A 19,044-nucleotide genomic window follows, 5' to 3' on the forward strand; every position below is an offset into this window, starting at 1 on the left:
ATAGATTGGGCCATGCTCAGCACTTTGGGAGGCCGAGATGGGCGGATCACGAGGTCAGGAGATCGAGACCATCCTGGCTAACACAGTGAAACCCCGTCTCTACTAAAAAATACAAAAAACAAAAACTAGCCGCCCGGCGCGGTGGCGGGCGCCTGTAGTCCCAGCTACTCGGGAGGCTGAGGCAGGAGAATGACGTAAACCCAGGAGGCGGAGCTTGCAGTGAGCCGAGATCCTGGCATACAATAGCCATTCAATAAATTCTTGATGAATGAATAAATGAAAATGAGTAAATGAATCTATTCTTATTTATGTTTTATTAAAAATACACTTTGCATTTTCTTACAAAGTCTAGATAGATATAGAAAGACAAAGCAAAATGGGAAGAAACATTTTAATTCTGTATTTCCCTTTGCTTCTTGATGCAAAGCATCTTTAGGAAACTTGAGTATAACTCTGTGCTTGCCTGAGAAAAATGGGTAAGGAGCTAATTTATATAGTGTACTTAACACAAAAAATAGGACAAGAAGCCATGAATGGAAACTATATAACCAGAACAGAAGGATTTTCAGCCCCTGGATTTTCAGGAGAAACTGTTACGGAAGCAGTCTTGAGACCCAGTCTTATTTTTTAGGATAGTTAAATGGCAATATAATTCAGTACCAGTAGTCCCCAACCTGATTACAGGCTGTTTGTCCACTACTTTTCTATCCCCAATACATCAAAGCTCTGACTTGGGCCCCTTACTTATTTTAAGAATCTATTCTCCAGGGTCTCTACTCTGGCTACCATCAGTGGTCTGGATCTGAAAAGTTTCTCCCTAATCTCTATGCTTCAAAGCAGATAAGATAGAGAAAAAAGGAAATTCCTTAAATTTTTTAGCATCTGAATTGTGAATTTCGTATGGACTCTGTCATGGAAATGTATGTTCATCCTCTTTAAGATCTACAAATTATTCTGTGTTTAGTGGGTCTTTGTAGGCTGGTCTGGGGAACCTATCACAGATGATTTAAGTTCTCTGTGAAAATATATTTTTTGGTAATTTTTTATGTAGATAAAAATGCCAAATTCATAGAAAAGTTGCAGGAATGGTACAAGAAACTCTCATACAACTTTTCACCAAGAGTATATACATTCCCCTCATTTGTTTTGTGTATATGCTAATACATCACAAACACACAAAATACTTTTTGAATTCTGATTGAATTATAAACTTTTTGAGTGCAAATTGAGGTCTGCTGAAATGTTTGATCAAGACTACATTCCATTTCATGCTTTTATATTTTCTTTATTTCTATTATTTCCCCACGATAAGAGATCTGTTCCAGAAAGAAACATGTATTTACATTTTTGTTTTCCTTGTAAGTAGTGACTTAACTTCACATATTTGTGAAGATGTAACTATACTTCCTCAAGGCCTCTGGTACTTTCCAATAATAGGGTGAGTGTTTACTGAGTCAGAGTCAGTCCTGTAAGACATTGGGTTATCACTTAGTAAACAGCATCATTGTAATATCTATAGTAGTACCCTTGGAATACTAGAGGCCAATCAGTAATGAATATTCCTGATGTCACCATGGGCTAGCCTGGGTACTAATGGAGGCAGTTAAAGAACTTTTAAACTGAATTATTTCTCAGAACCCCAAATAAGAGTTCCGCCTATCTATGGCTCTGCTAATATTGATTTTAAAGCTACAATGTTCATTTTATTTTTGCTTTAAATTCGAGCTCTTTTTAAAATCAAATCCTTATCCCCAGCCAAAAAGTATATTTTTTTAGTTCACCAGAGAACTTCAACTGACCTAATTAAAAATAAAAGTTCCTAACTGCTTAAAGGTTTATGTAAAAAAAAAAAAAGAAAAGAAAAAAGTTGAAGCTCCGGAAAAAATACTTAGACATTTCCATAATGTAGTCACTGCCTCATTTGCTTCATCAATACTAACAATCTTTTTTTTTTTTAATCAGGATATTTCAAGTAGAATAAAAACACTTCATATATGTATATTTAATGAGACAAAAACTTGATTCTTAGTTCATAGACATGCACCAAAATGTTCAGCACAAATACTCAAGAAAAATGAGATATCCACCGAACGAACAAGTCTTATTTTCTACTTCTGTACTTAGATTTTCTTCTTAAAACTTTAAATGGCTCAGCATGGCAATAGAAGATGTCTGCTGAAGTAGGTCCATGTTGTTCCAAGTGTGCCTGCATGTGTGTGTACATGTGTAAATGTTTTACCAATGTCCTTTATGGTGAGTCCTCTGTATGATTACTTTACTCCCATGTTGCTTCCAGCTCAATTAGATTTGAATAGTATTACTGCATTTTAATAGAAGATAGAAACCTCTTTTATTTGGAATACTTTGCTATTATGATAGTAAAATGAATTAATAGGAATTACATTGCTAACATGGATTAAAATAGCTTTTGCTATTGTAGAATTTTTAAACATGTCAAACAGAAGAAATACTTATTGTTATAACACACATTACTATGGAGAGTATTTTTAACTTCAAGAACTAAAAATAATATTTGATATTTACAGAACTATTTTATAATTGTATTGCATCTAATCCCTAATTGCTTATTTTCTAAAAAGAAAAAAAGGGGAAAGTGCAATAGAGAAAAAAATGTCAGCCTATATTCAAACATATACTACCAGTTAAATGAGAAAATGCAATACAATGCAGAGTTGAAAGTTTGAAAGAACTGAGGGCGTCAAAGAATGTAATTTCTATTTAGAAACCTTTTTTAAGACAACACTATCACAAACACAACTTTCATAACCATGGTATTCCACCAGGATATGAGATTGCAGGTGATTCTGCCAGTTTGTACAGTTGACTACAATTATCTGATATATGTACAAGGTGCTGAATTTTGAGTACAGGTAGTAAGTGATGGTTATATAACAGAAATACTCCCCCAAAAGTAACTTTTTAAGTTTTTTTTTTGTGTGTGTGTGTGTGTGTTTTTTTTCTCCAGAAGCGCTGAAGTACTGAAGTGAGTACATTTTGTCATGTTAAATGGGAGAAAGAGTAGACTGTGACTTGGCTCCTGAAATTTTAATTCTGCTCATTAGCCGTCTACAAACCTAAAGTGCTTTCAGAGGCTCTACACATCTTCAATGAGTCAAACCCCAAAGACTTATAAATAGGTATATAGGTTGCTAATCTATTCCTGATGCTTTGCCTAAAAAATTGGCATTGCCATCTTCCACATCTTTCTTTTGGAAGCATGGTTTTGAGTTTGTTCCTTGTTGGTAAGCATCCAGAAAATGGCAGATTCCGGGGATTTCACTAGGGAAGTTCGGTGGAAGTTCTTCCCTTGATCGAGGGGTAAACACGAAACCAGGACAGTCTTTGAGTAATCTGAAATATTAAAATAAAAATATTAAAATATAATACTGACATAAATGTTTATCCGCTCATAAAAAGAAGGCAATATAACTAACTGAATGTTACTGAGAATATTAATAAACCAGTGATTTTAGGTGTGACTGACAGAAAAAGTCTAATGAGGTTAACAGACATCTTCACAAAAGTACAGTGAAGAATCAATTCACAATAAGAAAATTGTGTCAACTAACGTATTTCACTTACATTGGAAAAAATTATAAAACATTTTTGCAAAAATAATATCCACACAACAGTGCAATTTGCAGTAGTGAAAAAATAATCCAAAGATTTAATAATAGCAAAGTATCCACACATAACCATGACAGTACTAAGATTTCCTGAGTTGATAAGAGGTAAGATGTCCATTTATTAATTCATTAATTTTGTAAATATTACCGTAATCACGGGCAAAGAAAGTAATCATGGGCAAGAAATTGTGAATCAAAATTACAATGACAAAAATGATGTGACAGCAACTTTTGAATCTTTCAATAGAATTTTTATGAATTCTAGATTAGCAGGACTCAAGTGAGATTTAATTGTACATATCACCACTCTACTTACTAATGATTATTAGCAATATTTTTTCTCCGGAAATTCATCTGTTTACCAAATTATATTGTTTGCTACTTTACTACTTGTTCATTATGCTAAACCCATTTTAAATTCTAATCTTACTGATTAAGCTATTGGTACCTCGTCCCATGTGCTTCCTTAGCTTTCCATCAAATGAGAACTTAATAAGACTTCTCTCTAACCTAATATTCAGACCATGGACGAAAAAATGTTGCATAGTTGTGGGCTCTCAACCAACTTCTACAGAAAAGCATTTATTATATTTACCCAAACAGACCATGGTCTTCTATTCACCAGTCTGTAATGTCATGTCTAAATTAAATAGAATGATGATGCTGAATTAGATTTTGGCACTGTGACATCATCTATGTACTGAAGAAACCAACCGAACAGAAATCTGTCTCAAGAAAGACAGTTTAATTTTCATCAGTACATCAATAAATCTGTAATCTGCTAAACAATAAAACTAATGAAAATGATGTCTTAGTCATGAATTTATAAATATTTTTGAGTGACTGTTATTTGAAAATATATAATGAAAAGTTATAGAATTACACAGTATTAAAAGTATAAGCTTCAAAGTCTGATAGCTCTAGCAGCAAAGATGTCCATTGTCCAGGCTTTAAAATGGGGATAATAATAGTACATATTCCTTAGGACAGTTGTGAAAATTAAATAAATTAATTTTTAAAAACTGACTAAGCATCAATTAGAAATCACGCCACACCTATCATATTGGTAACAGTAAGTCTGACAATATCAGGCCTTGGGGAATAGCACCCTTCCTACACTGTTGGTGGAGTGTAGATTGGTAAAATCAGTCTGAACAGCTAATTAATGCCTAGTAACGTTGAAACTGGGTATAGTCTATGGTCTAGGAATACCATTTTTAGTTATATTATCTAAAGACGTACATATTAAGATATCTATTGAATCACTTTTTGTAATAATGAAAAATTGGATACACTCTAATTAAACATGGGTAGAAGATAGAGTTTGGCTCATGCATACTCTAGAATACATATTATATCACATGCACATATAGTAACATGCTAGATCTGGTTTATACTGGCTTGTGAGAACCAGTTGCTAAACACTGAGGAACTTTGTAAGACAGTTAAGCTATCCATAGCCTGAAACCTGCCAGAGTGGACATAGTAACACCAAGGATATTGGCAAATGCTAGAATCGTGGATTCTCTACCTCATCCTGTAAAGCTGGTTTACCAGCAAACTACTCCATTAGCAATAGTTAAAATGAATGATCTAGATTTATGACTAGGTATACATTTTATCAAGGAAACTATCCCAGAAACATAATACTGAGTGGATTCAAGGCAAGTCATAAAAGGATATGGACATGTTGATTGGGAATCTGTTTTCCTCTGGCTTTATTTTTCTACCTGACAGGACCTAAATGAAAGTGATATTCCTGCCTCTCTCTACCCATTTTCCTTCCTGGAAAGCAGAAGTGACATCTTATTAATGAGTTGTGGAGAAGCTGCTGAACATGCGTCTGTATTTGGGAGACTGTCTGCACAGAGTACATATTCTCAGCTCCTACAAGCTATAAATCACATAGGATCCACTGTGTCAGAGTGTGTGACAGGGACCATGTAATAGTTGATATTTATATTTCATTATATTAATATCTATTTACATTTTATTGTTTTTATAAAACAGAAACCTGAAATAAATATGGCAAAATGTTGATGCTGAAATATTAGTATTGGCTACATGAGTGTCATCTTCTTTGCTTTTTTCTATATGTTTAAAAATGAAATATAAAAATGTATAAAACTATAAGTCTAATAAATAAAAATGTATAAAACTATAGGTGATTGATAAAAATCTATTATTTTTTCTATCTACAGCAACCCAATATTCCCTACTAAATATGGTAATGACAATTATAATCTCATATTTAAATGTATTATATAAAAATATTCAGCCTTTACAAGTGGCTTTAAAGTGCATCGTTTGAATTTATTAAGGGGCCTTGCTCTGGATCGCACGTCTGGTAAGTGCTGTGTGTGGGACTCTAAGGCATGTCTTCTGAATACAACTTCTATGCTTTTTAAAGACACTTAGCAGACAAACATAATTAGAATGTTATGGAGTTAGAAATATTCATTATATTGTCTTTTTAAAAATCAGAATAGACAAGAAAAACCATTTAGAAAAACAAACCATTTAGGTGAAAGTTTGAGGACAGCAACACCCAAAAAAGGCAGCAACAGCCCAAATGTCCTCCTAGAGCGGACATTTTTCTCTACACCTTCTTCACCAGACACGATTTTCCCCAAATTACTGCATCAACGCTCCAATTCTCTGTTATCTTTCCTATATTCCTTTATTCACTTCATTCTTTCTTCTTACAGAATTAATTCTTGCTTCTCTGGCACAATGTGCTCAGACTTCTCCTACAAATAAGAGATCCTAGGCCTGTTTACGCCACACACTGGACAGCATCCATGCATCCTCCCCACTTGCCATTTTTGTTTCTAATGATCCCTGGATCACCACATAAACCTCTAACATTGACCCACTGACCTGGATCTAATGTAGTAGACATGGATCCACTGACCCACTGATCTGATGTAGTCTCTATTAGTCTGTAATAGTTTTCCTTACTTCAAAAAAGCAAACAAAATGCAGAATATTATCCCCTAAAATTAAAGTAAAACTCCTGACAATGTTTAAAAGACAGTAATGTATAATTGTCACTACCCTGCTACATTTTGAATCACTGGTTAGAATTTGGAAGTGGAAATTTGAAGATACAGGGTTTTTTTTTTTTTGGTATAGGTATGTATTCTGTGTCCTAAATTTACCTGTATTTCAGAAATATATCATGGAAGCTACATTCAATATTAAACAGATTATTGTATTATTAAAGAAATATCATTCCAGAATTTAATGTATCATCAATAAAGTTCTCCAAAGAAAATTGCGTTTTGTATTTGTACACCTTCTTTAGCATCTGCTTCTTGTACTATACTTTGAGTAAAACTAAAATTATGCCCCTACTGTTGACTAAATTTCCCAAAGCATTGGATGTTGAACTGAAATTTAAATTATTTATATTATTTTACGTTTTCCTAGTATATGGAAGAAAAGTGAAGTATCTCTCAAAGAAAGGAATTTAAAAAGCTGTTAAAAGTATTTCACATTAAGTATTTATATTTTGCCTAAATAAGACAGTATTAACTACTGCTTTCCCTTAGGCAAGACATAAATACCTCATGTATGAGAATAAAAGGAAAGTAAATTATTATTGAAATCAATACAAAAGGAAAAAAGATATATCATATTTGTCTATAAAATGTAGAAATGACTTCAGCAAATGAGCTGAAGTTCAACATAAATTAAATTAAAATTTCGGTGTCATCCATGTATGTGCATATAAACATAACTGAAACAAAGAAAGAGAAATGTTAATAGTTACTATCTCTGGGTAGTGAGATTATGACTTATTCCTATTATTTACTTTATAATTTACTAATTTTGTAAATTTTCTGAAATGGGCATGTGTTACTACAGTAATAAAAAATTTATTTAAAAGATAACACCATCTATGCTATAAAAACCTGTACGTGCATTTCTAGTAACATTGCCAATATAGTGAATCTAAGATTTAAGTCATGAGCATTGTCCTGTTGCCAAAAATATATGCCAACGTGTTGTGGTCCTCTGCTGAAATACATGACATCCTGAATTATATTTTGAAGAAAAATGAGTAGTTAACATCAGTGCCTCCTAACATGACTCAAGACCACCAGACTTTGAGATACAAAATGCCAGATTTCTAAAGAGTTTAGTTTTATACTGTTAAAAACAATCAATATAGAAGAAAAAGGAAAATATGCTTTTTATGTGTAGAAGTTTTGTTGTAAGGTAGGATTCCTCAGCATGCACATACACACACAACACATCTTTGCACACTGAAAGAGAAACACAGATATCAGTGAAAAGACAGGCAACTGACTCCTACTTAATAGGATGATTCCTCTTAACGCTTACAGAGAGAGTAGAATCATATTATCTCAGGGTATGGAATCTTATCCCTACCTATTATACCCAGTAGGACCATAGGCCAATTACCATTACAATGAAACTCAGGGAATTTTCCAATTCTCAGGTTATACTGAGTTGTTTTCATATCCAGGAGTCAACAGTCAACCAGTAAATACTTCTTGCTTTCCTTCTGTGTTCCAGGCGCTTATCTAGGAGCTGGGGATATAGCATGTGTACCACAGGAAGCTAACATTCTGCAAAGGGAGGCAGGCACTCAACGCATAAATAAATACTGCATAAGACAATTTCAGATACAGGTGTGAACTGAGAAGATGAAATAGGATAATGAGAGTGTATGTGAGGAGAAGGTTGTTGCTATAGTTATGATAGTTAAGGAGTGTCTCTTTAAAGAGAGGAGAAGAAATGATCACTGTAAGGTCGATGGTCTGAGTAACTAGGTGGATGGTGATATCATTTTAAGGTGATTGGTAAGCTTGCCTGGGTGGGAAGGAAGTGGATTTCATCAGTCTGTGTGGGAAATGACTCATTCTAATTCGGTCCAGTTCATTTTAATATGTCAATTAGTCATCCAAGTGGAAATACGTAATAGGATATATGTGTCTGTAGCTCCGCAGAGAATCATAGGATGGGCTAAAGATTTTTTAAAAAATGGTTAGAGTCATAAAAGTTCAGACACAGAAGAGAACAGGAACAGAGGCTCTGGGCAATGCAATAAAGGTTTGGTAGGGAAGGAGTTCCAACAGGAGACACTGAGAAGGTGTAGACATGGGGTAGTGAGAAAACTAGGTGAGTGGGGTGCCAAAAATTTAAAGAAGAACATGTATAAATGAGGCAGTTCTTAGCCTATTCAAATGCTTCTGAGATGATAAGGAGAGAAAACTGACAGAGTTTTTTGAGATGGAGTCTTGCTCTGTTGCCCAGGCTGGAGTGCCATGGCACAATCTCTCCTCACTGCAAGCTCCGCCTCCCGGGTTCCCACCATTCTCCTGCCTCAGCCTCCTGAGTAACTGGGACTACAGGAGCCCGCCACCACACCCGGCTAATTTTTTGTATTTTTAGTAGAGACGGGGTTTCACCATGTTAGCTAGGATGGTCTTGATCTCCTGACCTCGTGATCCATCCCCCTCGGCCTCCCAGAGTGCTGGGATTGCAAGCGTGAGCCACCGCGCCCAGCCAACTGACAATGATTTTAGCAGGGCACACTGATGACCTTGATAAGAACCGTTTGAGTGGAGTCAACACTGACTGGAGTGAGTTAAAGAGAAAATAAGAGGTGGAAAAAATACAGATAGTAAGTATAGACAACTTCTTTCAGTTTTGCTATAAAAGAGAGCAGAAATTTAAAATTGTAGCAGAAGCTGGACTTAGAAACAAGGAAGTTTTTATTTTTCAAGAGTTTTAATAGATATGGTTGCATTCTGTTGGGAATAATCATTTCATCAGAGAGAAATTGATCATAGAGAGAAAGAGTTAATTTCCACAGAAAAGTTAATGAGAAGGTGAGAGGAAACAGCACTCACAGTAAAGCTGTATCAATCAGGGGCAGGAGGGGAGCTGGCCCAATGTAACGGGAACAAAGAAGGAGGAGATGGGTACTGGGGTAGATCTGCTGAGAGAACCTACAGCACGAAGATGGCAAAGTTCCTATCTGACTTCTATTCTGGTAGTGAAATATGAGGCAAGATTATCAACTGAGAGTCTGGGCTGGAAAGGAAAGGATGCTGGTGCTTTAAGAAGGGAGAAGGCCAGGTGCAGTGGTTCACTCCTGTAATCCCAGCACTTTGGGAGGCCAAGGCGGGCAGATCACTTGAAGTCAGGAGTTCGAGACCAGCCTGGCCAGCACGGCAAAACCCAGTATCTACTAAAAATACAAAAATTAGCCAGACGTGGAGGTGGGCGCCTATAATCACAGTTACTTGGGAGGATGAGGCAGGAGAATCACTTGAAACTGGAAAGCAGAGGTTGCAGTGAGGCGAGACTGCACCATTGTACTCCAAACTGGGCCATAGAGCAAGACTTGGTCTCAAAAACTAAATAAATAAATAAATGCAGAAGAAGAAGGGAGAAGACGCTATTAAAGAGTTATCTCTGAGAATAGGAAAGTTAACTTGCTTGGTGTAATTTAGCTACTGTATAGATCTGAAAAACTTCTTTGTTACTTAAGAGTTTCCAGTATAGTGAGACAAAATGTACATGATAGATATATTTCTACTTACCACAGATTGGTTTAATTTCTGGTTAAAGGGATAAGTGATACCAAAATGGCAGATTTTTTGACGCAGGCTGTACACTACATGTTGTCAAGGAGACAGTGAAGATAGAGGTTCTTCTGACGCTAGATGACACATGGCTCCTCTGACTGTGTTAACACGTGCTGCCAGTCCATAAAATTGCCATCTTTGAAAAATCCTTGATGACCAGCTAGTTTTCCTCTGGTAAATTCTTCCCTGTATGATAGGGCATTTGACTGGCTTTTGTCCTTCATTGCAGGGAGGGAGCTTCTAAAACTCTTGGAATTTTTTGAGTTATAGGAGTATCTGTTTTCCATGAGGCCCTTGGATCACATTTGAGTTTATATTAATGAGATGACTCAGAATGGGGACAGGGCCCCAGAAAAATCAGTCTTGTGGATAGATGGTTGGGGTTTTGTGCTAGCCTAACCTCTGGGGAGGAGAGTGGGGGTGGTGTCTGAGTTCAGTCACATGGCAGTGATTCAACCAATCATGCTTACATAATGAAAACAATGATTGCATACATCAAACTCAAAGCTCAGTGCGGTGGAACTTCCTGGTTTGTAAACCCATTGATGTGGTCGGAGGGAGATAGGTTCTGATTCTATGGAAGCTCTGCATCTGGGACTCTCCCAAACCTTACCCAATCTGTTTCCTCATTTGGTTGGTTCTGATTTGTATCCTCCAGAATAAAACTGTAATAGTAAGTATAGCAATTCCCTAAGTATTTTTGAGTCATTTTAGCTAATCATCTAACTTGAGAGGTTCATGGGAACCCCCAAAATTGTAGCTCAGTCAGTCTAAATGCACACTTAGGTCCCGAAGGGTGGCTAGCATCTGAATTAAGGGCAGGCTTGTTGTGCCCTCTAACTTGTGGTTATGACTGTGCTCAGTCTGGGTGGTTACTGCCAGAACTTCACTGTAGTGTACTAGCTGATGTTAGAACACCTATCAACATACTGAGAGTGTTAATATAGGCTTCTAAAAGAAGAATGATGGAAGAATAGGTAATATCTGTCATGGATTTATGGCTGGGCCACAAACACCTCAGGCGAGTCATTCTTAGGCTAATAAGCAGTGTAAAAAAGTTAAAGTGAGGATGATAAAAGTTATCATGTTTCTTTTTTCTTTATGATTAAGGAAGAAAAAAGTTAACAGTGAATCAAATCAATGGGGAAAATGACAATTGCATATAAACAAAAACAAGAGATTTTAGGTATTTAACATAATTACTACCTGTAAGTTGTGGGGCTGACATTGATTTTTCGTGGTACACTGCAGGACTCAAATTTGTTAGCCAGAGTGACATTGTTTCCAAAAAGACAGTAACGGGGCATTTTGACTCCAACAACGCCAGCAAAAACTGATCCAGAATGCAGTCCAATTCGCATCTGAAAGCAAAAAATAACATGATATTCCCAGTCACTGGTAAAACACTTCTTACTTGTCAGCATCGTTTGAATACCCTGTCTAAATTATTTTACCATTCACCCTCAGCACACCACCCCTTTCCTCAAAACCTCCAGCCAACTTCCCTCTACTGCTCATATGCAATTCAAAGTGACTAGTGCAGAATCAATAGTCACATTTCTTAACTCTTTTCCATTTAGGTTTATTATACAAACCATCTTAATTGTGTCTGTCTTCAACATCTGAAACAAGTTTCCATGCACAGGGATCATAGTTACCACAGCAGCATAGCAAGGGGGATATGAGCTGTTTATGTGAACCTGCCACCTCTCCATCAAGTGAGACAGACATAATTTCTGGACTCCTGGAGTTGTTTTCCCAAACACTGACAAAGAAGGGCAAATGAAGCTAGCTCCAAGGATATTAAATATATTTTTTAGACATTTTACCTTAAAATAGCTTTATACCAAACACTATCCCACTGTTCTAATGACTTACAACTGAGGAAATGAAATTGTAATATTTAAGCAGAAAATGACAGAGGAAGCAGAAAGTGGAAGTTACTTGAGTCCGATGACGATGTCTATATACATGAAACTAAAAATCCAGACTGATGAAAGATCAGATTTGTGCCGCGCCTAGATATAAGGGGCAGTCTGGGATATGTTGTGGCAAAATTTTATTTTTTTTTAATTTTTTTATTTTTTATTTTTTGAGACGGAGTCTCGCTCTGTCGCCCAGGCTGGAGTGCAGTGGCCAGATCTCAGCTCACTGCAAGCTCCGCCTCCTGGGTTCACGCCATTCTACTGCCTCAGCCTCCTGAGTAGCTGGGACTATAGGCGCCCGCCACCTCGCCCGGCTACTTTTTTGTATTTTTTAGTAGAGACGGGGTTTCACCATGTTAGTCAGGATGGTCTCGATCTCCTGACCTCATGATCCGCCCGTCTCGGCCTCCCAAAGTGCTGGGATTACAGGCTTGAGCCACCGCGCCCGGCCGTTGTGGCAAAATTTTAGGAATTCTGGAAGTCTCCAATGATTTGGAAACCCACTGAGACAGAATGTTTTATTTTATTTATTTTTCAGAGATAGAGTCTTGCTCTGTCACTCAGGCTGTAGTGCAGTGGCACCATCATAGTTCACTGTAACCTCAAAACCCTGGGCTCAAATGATCCTCCCATCTCAGCCTCCTGAGTAGCTGGAACTACAGGCATGCACCACCACACCTGGTTAAATTTTAAATTGTTTGTAGAGACAGGGTCTTGCTATGTTGCCCAGTTGATTCTCAAACTATTGGGCTCAAGTGATCCTCCTGCCTCAACCTCCCAAAGTGCTAAGATTACAAATATAAGTCACCTTGCCTAGCCAAAGCAGGATATTTAACAATGGAATCTTCAAAGGTCTGATTACTTGATGATCTTAAAGAATTCACAAATACTGAAATTACTGCTACTACAAAGCAAGCTAAAGTGGGGATATTTTAAATGACAATGATGATACCATGTTCATTATTTTCAAACTCTATGTTTACTCAAACATTTTAAAAAGTTGTATTAGATACATGCATTTTGAATGAAGACCAAGAACTCAGTAACTTAGATATAATTTAGAAATCAGAAAAATTCAGTTCTGTCTAGTTTTAATAAGTAATTTCAAGTATCTGCTGGAAACTTCCCAGACTCATTTACTTTTAAGATGTCATATGAATTCTACAAAATTTTCAAACAAAAGCACTAGATTGTGAATTAGGAACTTTGTATTCTAGCAAACTCTACTAGTAACTGGTAGTCTGGGTTCCTTAAGTCTCTTTACTTCCCTCTGATCATATTTTCACCTATAAAATGCAGGGTTTGATTATTTTTAAAGAACTTCCTTCATCAAAGTTTTACATTAACAAGCAAAACTTAGATGTCTGTTATATATCTGGCTTTGTCTCTTTTAGGAAAATATGAATTTACACATATAACAAGTGATAGATAGTTAGAGAGATAGACAGATAGATAGATAGAATAAAGACTCTTTTGCCCATAAATATCAACCACGACTTTAGCATATTTAGATTGAGGAATTATTGCTTTCTGTGAGCATTCTTCTGGTTAAACCAGTTTTTCTTCCTATCGTTACTCCAGCTTATTATATGTTAAATTTACCATAGCATTTTTATCTTATTTCATAATTAAAATGTAAATATATTCTGTTCGTAAAAACCAAAGTCATGCAGACAAGGCAAGTGTCCCTCCTACTCCTTCCATGCCATGCTGCCTTCTTCCCCTTCTCCAGTTTTGAATCTCTCAACCCCAACATTTCCTTAGAGAGCTTTTCAAATTAATCAGCAAGATTTAAATCACAATGTGTTTAAGACACACATTGTGCCCCGAGCATATCTCTTTTCACTGGTAACAGACTTCCGTGTGAAATAATGAAAGGCAAAGGCAGAATTCTGACTCCCGGGAAAAATTTGAATGGGAACCTACTAAAGGCGTCTTTTATTTGGGACCACTTGTGGTATAGCCCATTTCTCATCATAGGCTTCTAGGCTTAGGAAAGGAGGGGTACTAGAAGTTTGCTTCCATGTTCACTTGTCACCTACCGACTTTCACGGTTACACTCAGCCCACTGGTCTCTGTCACCAACCCACCTGCTGCTTTCTAAGCCTGACTGGATGGATGTTAGTGAGGAAAACAATAGGAATAAGTGAATAGATGAATGATTTGCACAAGTGACGTGCTAGAGGAAAGTACAGAGTTTGAAAAATAAAAAAAGAAAATATTTTCTATTCTTTCACTTCAATTCTATACCAAGAGGTAGCAGGGCAAAAAGCAGAAAAAGCCTGGGCTTTGAAGCCACATGGACTGCTCGTGTCTGCTGGTGAATTGTAGATTCCTCTTTAAAGTGTTATTATAAGGATTAAATGAGACGATGTTTAAGTCACAATATGCTCCTTTCTGATACATATTTAAAGTTTCCCTACTAAAAATACTCTCCACTCTGCCTCTGTGATGTTTCACAGGTATCTCTTAAGGATGTCAGATATTTCCCAGGACTGCAGGTTAGTACACATAAAAAGGTATGATTAATGACTCCCTTTATAGGTCTTTTAAACTAGCCTATCGTTACCCAGGGTAACTATCTTTGAAACTAACTATAAATAATTCTTCCAACTTACAGAAATCTAAAAATACATCTATACAAATAACAAAAATGCCATAAAATTCCTCCACACCAAACATACACATCTTAATTATAAAATGCATTTGTGTGAAAATCACTGAAAATGTTGTTAATAGTCTCTATTTTTTAACATTTACTTTGATGCTATAAGCCCCCTCAAACAGATTAGAAAGAGAAAGAAATATATAGTCCTCCTCTAAGAAAATGCAATTACAGAAACTAAATCTGAAAAAAGGTATTGTGATGCTTCTAAAACATACTTGCAAATTATTTTACACTCCTTCTATTGATTCATGGGCCCTAAGCCCTCTCTCTTCTGGGCAGAGTTATGATTGCTCTGACAGATAGAATACAGCGGAAGTGTCGCTGTGTGTCTTCCAAGACTAAGTCGCGGAGCTTCCACCAGTCTTGTTCAGTGGGAAATGAACCACCTCATAAGAAATACATACTAGCGCGCCACATGTAACACTAACAATCCCAGCTGAACCCAGCCTTTCAGCCATCCCCACCAACGAATCTGACATGTAAGTGAAGCAGCAGTCTTGGAATGAATCTTCCAGCTCCAGTCGTTGCAATCCCAGCTATTCCAGGCACCTTCACCCATTTCAGTATTCCCAGCCGAGGGCCCATAGATTATAGAGCACAGACGAGGTATTCCTGGTATGCCTTATCCAAATTTTTGATGCGCAGAATCCATGCATAATAAAAGGTTGTGATTTTATACCATTACATTTAGAAAAGTGTGTTGCACAGAAACATATAAATGGGATGACAATAGACTTAGAAAATAGTTATGGAGGCTTAAACATATGGCTCCTATTAAGGTTAAAGAGAGTTAAGGATAAACCTCTAAATACATAGTTTTGTTTTTAAATTTCTTCTTTCTTCTCTATATGTTTTATAGCATACCAGATAAGATTTTACAATACCTCAAAGGCTGGGGACTGTCCTATAAAAATTAAGGGACAGATTCACTGTGAGACAAATAAAGGTAATGTGCCTATATTCTATCTATTAAACCAATGCCTACCATGCTAACTTTATTTCCTCATGTGTGGTGAGATATTAGTCTGGAATCTGGCTCATCTAGAAATTAACTTTATTTCCCCATGTGTGGTGAGATATTATTCTGGAATCTGGCTCATCTAGAAATTTTTAAATGTCATGTGCCTTGGAAAATATTGGTGGATTAGCAGTCAACATCCATTCAAATGTAATATTCTCTCCTCCAGGGGTTGGAAAACCAAAACTACATTTTCTAAACTAACTTGCAGCTTCTAAATGCAGTTAGGCTTGGTAAATCAGAGGCACAGTTGCATGGGATTTGGCAGGCACCATCTCCACTATAACTGAAGCACAATTGTGGAAGCCTTCGTGTTTTCTTTAGCATGCTTAGTAAAGAGTCCATTTTCCTGTCACTCACTTTGTAACAGTCATGAGGCAGGATTGACATCGTGCTGATTATTACAGTAGATATGGTTTTGGAGAGGCAGCAGCTTTCTGAACATGGCAGTTTCCTGACTGTGGCTTTGGTGGGATAGTTTTGGAATCAGCTTCCAGATTTTTGAAAATGCAGTTGTTCTGAAGTTTGCCTTTAGGAGCTATTTTATTTTGACAATGGAAGATCCCCATACTATGGGAGACATTTTTTTGAAAGTCCAACTTATAGATGTGTTCTTCTGTCCTCTCAGTGATTCTGTAAGCCTATACCCTATAATATATTTCTTCCAATGTAAACAAGTTAGAGAAGATTGTGTTCTCTATAGATTTTGCTTTCTCTCTCTCTCTCAACTAAACCCCAGCTGATACACTATGGTTTTGATAATCAACTAATATGCATTTGCTCTTGTGACATCTCCTAGACAATATATCATCTGCCTTACCTTGATAGGTTCTCCATGGGGAGACATAACTTCATCAGAGAGCTCCATCATCTTCAGGGCCATCAGCGCTATCTGAACAGCATGAGTATCACTCTCTTTGTGTAATCCCCCAGCTACACAATAGGCATCGCCAATGGTCTCCACCTAGACATAATATATTTTCCATACTATAAATAAATGCTCAGGAAGAATCACAGGCTACGTCATATAGAAGAAATTAAGTCATACAGCATAAATCTCATTGCTCAGGCCTTCTGGGGGATCAGGGTTAATCAGATACTCCCAGAAATGGCTTTCTCTTTCAGGAAATGCACAAGGTTTAGGCCCATTACATTCAGTCACTGCACTGAGAGGCAGTACAGTCCTGTGAACACAATAACAGTTGGCTTCTACTCCCAGATTTGTCACTGACTCATCATATCATTTCATCTCTTTTTTTTTTTCACCATATAAGATAGTTTTTGTAGAAACAATACATTTTTGAATTATAATACATTGTTTAAAGATGTTGGGATCATTTAACATTGTTTAAAGATGTTGGGATCATTTACTCGTTTTATATCCTCCTCATCATAAAATAGTATTTTGCCTCAAGTCACTACCCAATAAATGTCATATGAATGTAGTAAAATTGTGCAATGTAAAACCAAGATATTAATAGTCATAAAAGTAAAAAGAAATGGTTTTTCTAAAGGACCCTTGGGGTCCTCATAGAAATTACTTGTTTAATGGATACTAATCACAGTTATAGAAACCAAGATGTTGAACCAGTAGGTAAAAACAATGGTGATGCTTGAAGGACCACTGGAAATCAAGCTATTATCTAAAATCTAAGTATTAACCTTGTCATTATCATCATCATTGTTGTTGATGTTACAGGCAATTTTTATCTGTCTGTGATACTGGCTGCAGAAAGCAAATAGTTAATTTAAATCCACAAATAACTCCCTAATTCTAAGAGCGGCATTTTTCTTCTCCTCCAAATATTTACTGTAACTATAAGACCCTATTCTGATCCAAAGCCTCAATTGTGAAAGGATGAGGGTGAGAAAGGAAAAAAGAAAGAAGGCGCAAATCTTCAGAAATTCCCCACTCAGAGTGAATGCTGATACCCTTATTATGGCTCCAGATTTCTTCTTGACCTGTCTTTCTCCTAGTCTCTGACTTTATCTTCTTATTCTCCATATTTCTCATTTAGTTCCAATGTCACTGCCTTCCATTATCCCTTAAGCATATCAAACATGCTCCCACTTGCTATTCCTTTCTCCTGGAGCAATCTCTCTGCAGATAACCACTTGGTTGTCCCTCCTTTCCTTCAGGCCCTACAAAAACCTCACCTTATTAGAAAAGCCGATTGCTACCACCCTCTAAGAAACAGCAATCACCCCTTACCCACTGCCCTTCTTTTTCCCCTTAACCTACTTTATTTTTCTTTCATATTATTATACTAACTGAAAGACTATAAATTTACTCATTCGTTTACTGTCTTTCTTTCCCCTAATCATATGTAAGCCCTCTGAGTTTGTCTAGTTTATTCACTCCTATATTACCTGTGCCCGGTAATAATGAGCCAGGTGGCAATGTCACCCATGAGCTTTTTCTCAGCAATGAGCACATAAGAAATGCTCATCATGATGGCTATCACAGGTGCTCAATAAATATGCTAATCAGAAGAAGTTCTACCCCCATCCCTACCTGATGTTAGGGGCCTACCATATCTGCTTTTGCAGCCCCTTGTACATACTGCATCCCTTCGTCACGTCATATGGAAATCTAGCGTTGGTCCATTCTGCCCTCTTCTCCTTCTCCATATGTGAACTTTCCTCACAGGGACTGTACGCTCTAGCTCTGTAGCCATTGCCCACCCATGCTGGCAAATGCTGGATAACCAGTATATACATGCTGAAACAATTGGTAAATGAACACAGAGAGAAACAGAAAAATGGCCAAAACCCCCAGAAAGACAGAAGAGAGAAAATGAAATTAAATAAAGCCATAGTATAATCAAGTCCTGGAATAAATAAGGTTGACTATTCTTTTGAAGCCATTGGCACCCATAGGGTAGGCCCATGATTATACATTGTGTATATCTGAAACCCTTCTATATTTATTTTCAGCTGTCTCCAACTAATCTCAAGCAAAATCAGAAGTGAAGAAAAAGTAGAGATGAGGACTGGCATAGAAGGTAATTTACTATCTAGCTATGGCTCTAGTTAGATTCATCAGGGAACTCTGTGGCTGTTGTCCTTATACCTTACAGTGAGGAGCATAGTTTCAAAATGCTTGTTAGGATATTTAAAAACCATACCCTATATCCTTGATAGAAATAACCAAAAGTAG

General features: G+C 36.8%; 1 protein-coding gene across 11 annotated transcripts in view; it reads right to left on the reverse strand.

Moving 5' to 3' along the window:
* Positions 1–295: 295 nt before the first annotated feature.
* Positions 296–19,044, reverse strand: part of GUCY1A1 (guanylate cyclase 1 soluble subunit alpha 1) — a 69,141-nt gene continuing 50,392 nt past the window's right edge. For 9 of the 11 annotated variants that reach the window (XM_031664199.1, XM_031664209.1, XM_031664203.1 and 6 more), the window contains 3 exons: positions 16,705–16,848; positions 11,480–11,634; positions 296–3,372 (listed from right to left, as the gene is read on the reverse strand). In XM_031664199.1, the coding sequence (XP_031520059.1) occupies positions 3,171–3,372; positions 11,480–11,634; positions 16,705–16,848 (501 nt within the window). In that variant the 3' untranslated portion in view covers positions 296–3,170. Of the gene's footprint in view, positions 3,373–11,475; positions 11,635–16,704; positions 16,849–19,044 lie in introns of those variants that run through there. The other 2 variants (XM_031664200.1, XM_031664206.1) reach the window with 2 other exon arrangements.

This window comes from Papio anubis, chromosome 3 (assembly GCF_008728515.1).
Source record: "Papio anubis isolate 15944 chromosome 3, Panubis1.0, whole genome shotgun sequence".
NCBI lineage: Eukaryota > Metazoa > Chordata > Mammalia > Primates > Cercopithecidae > Papio > Papio anubis.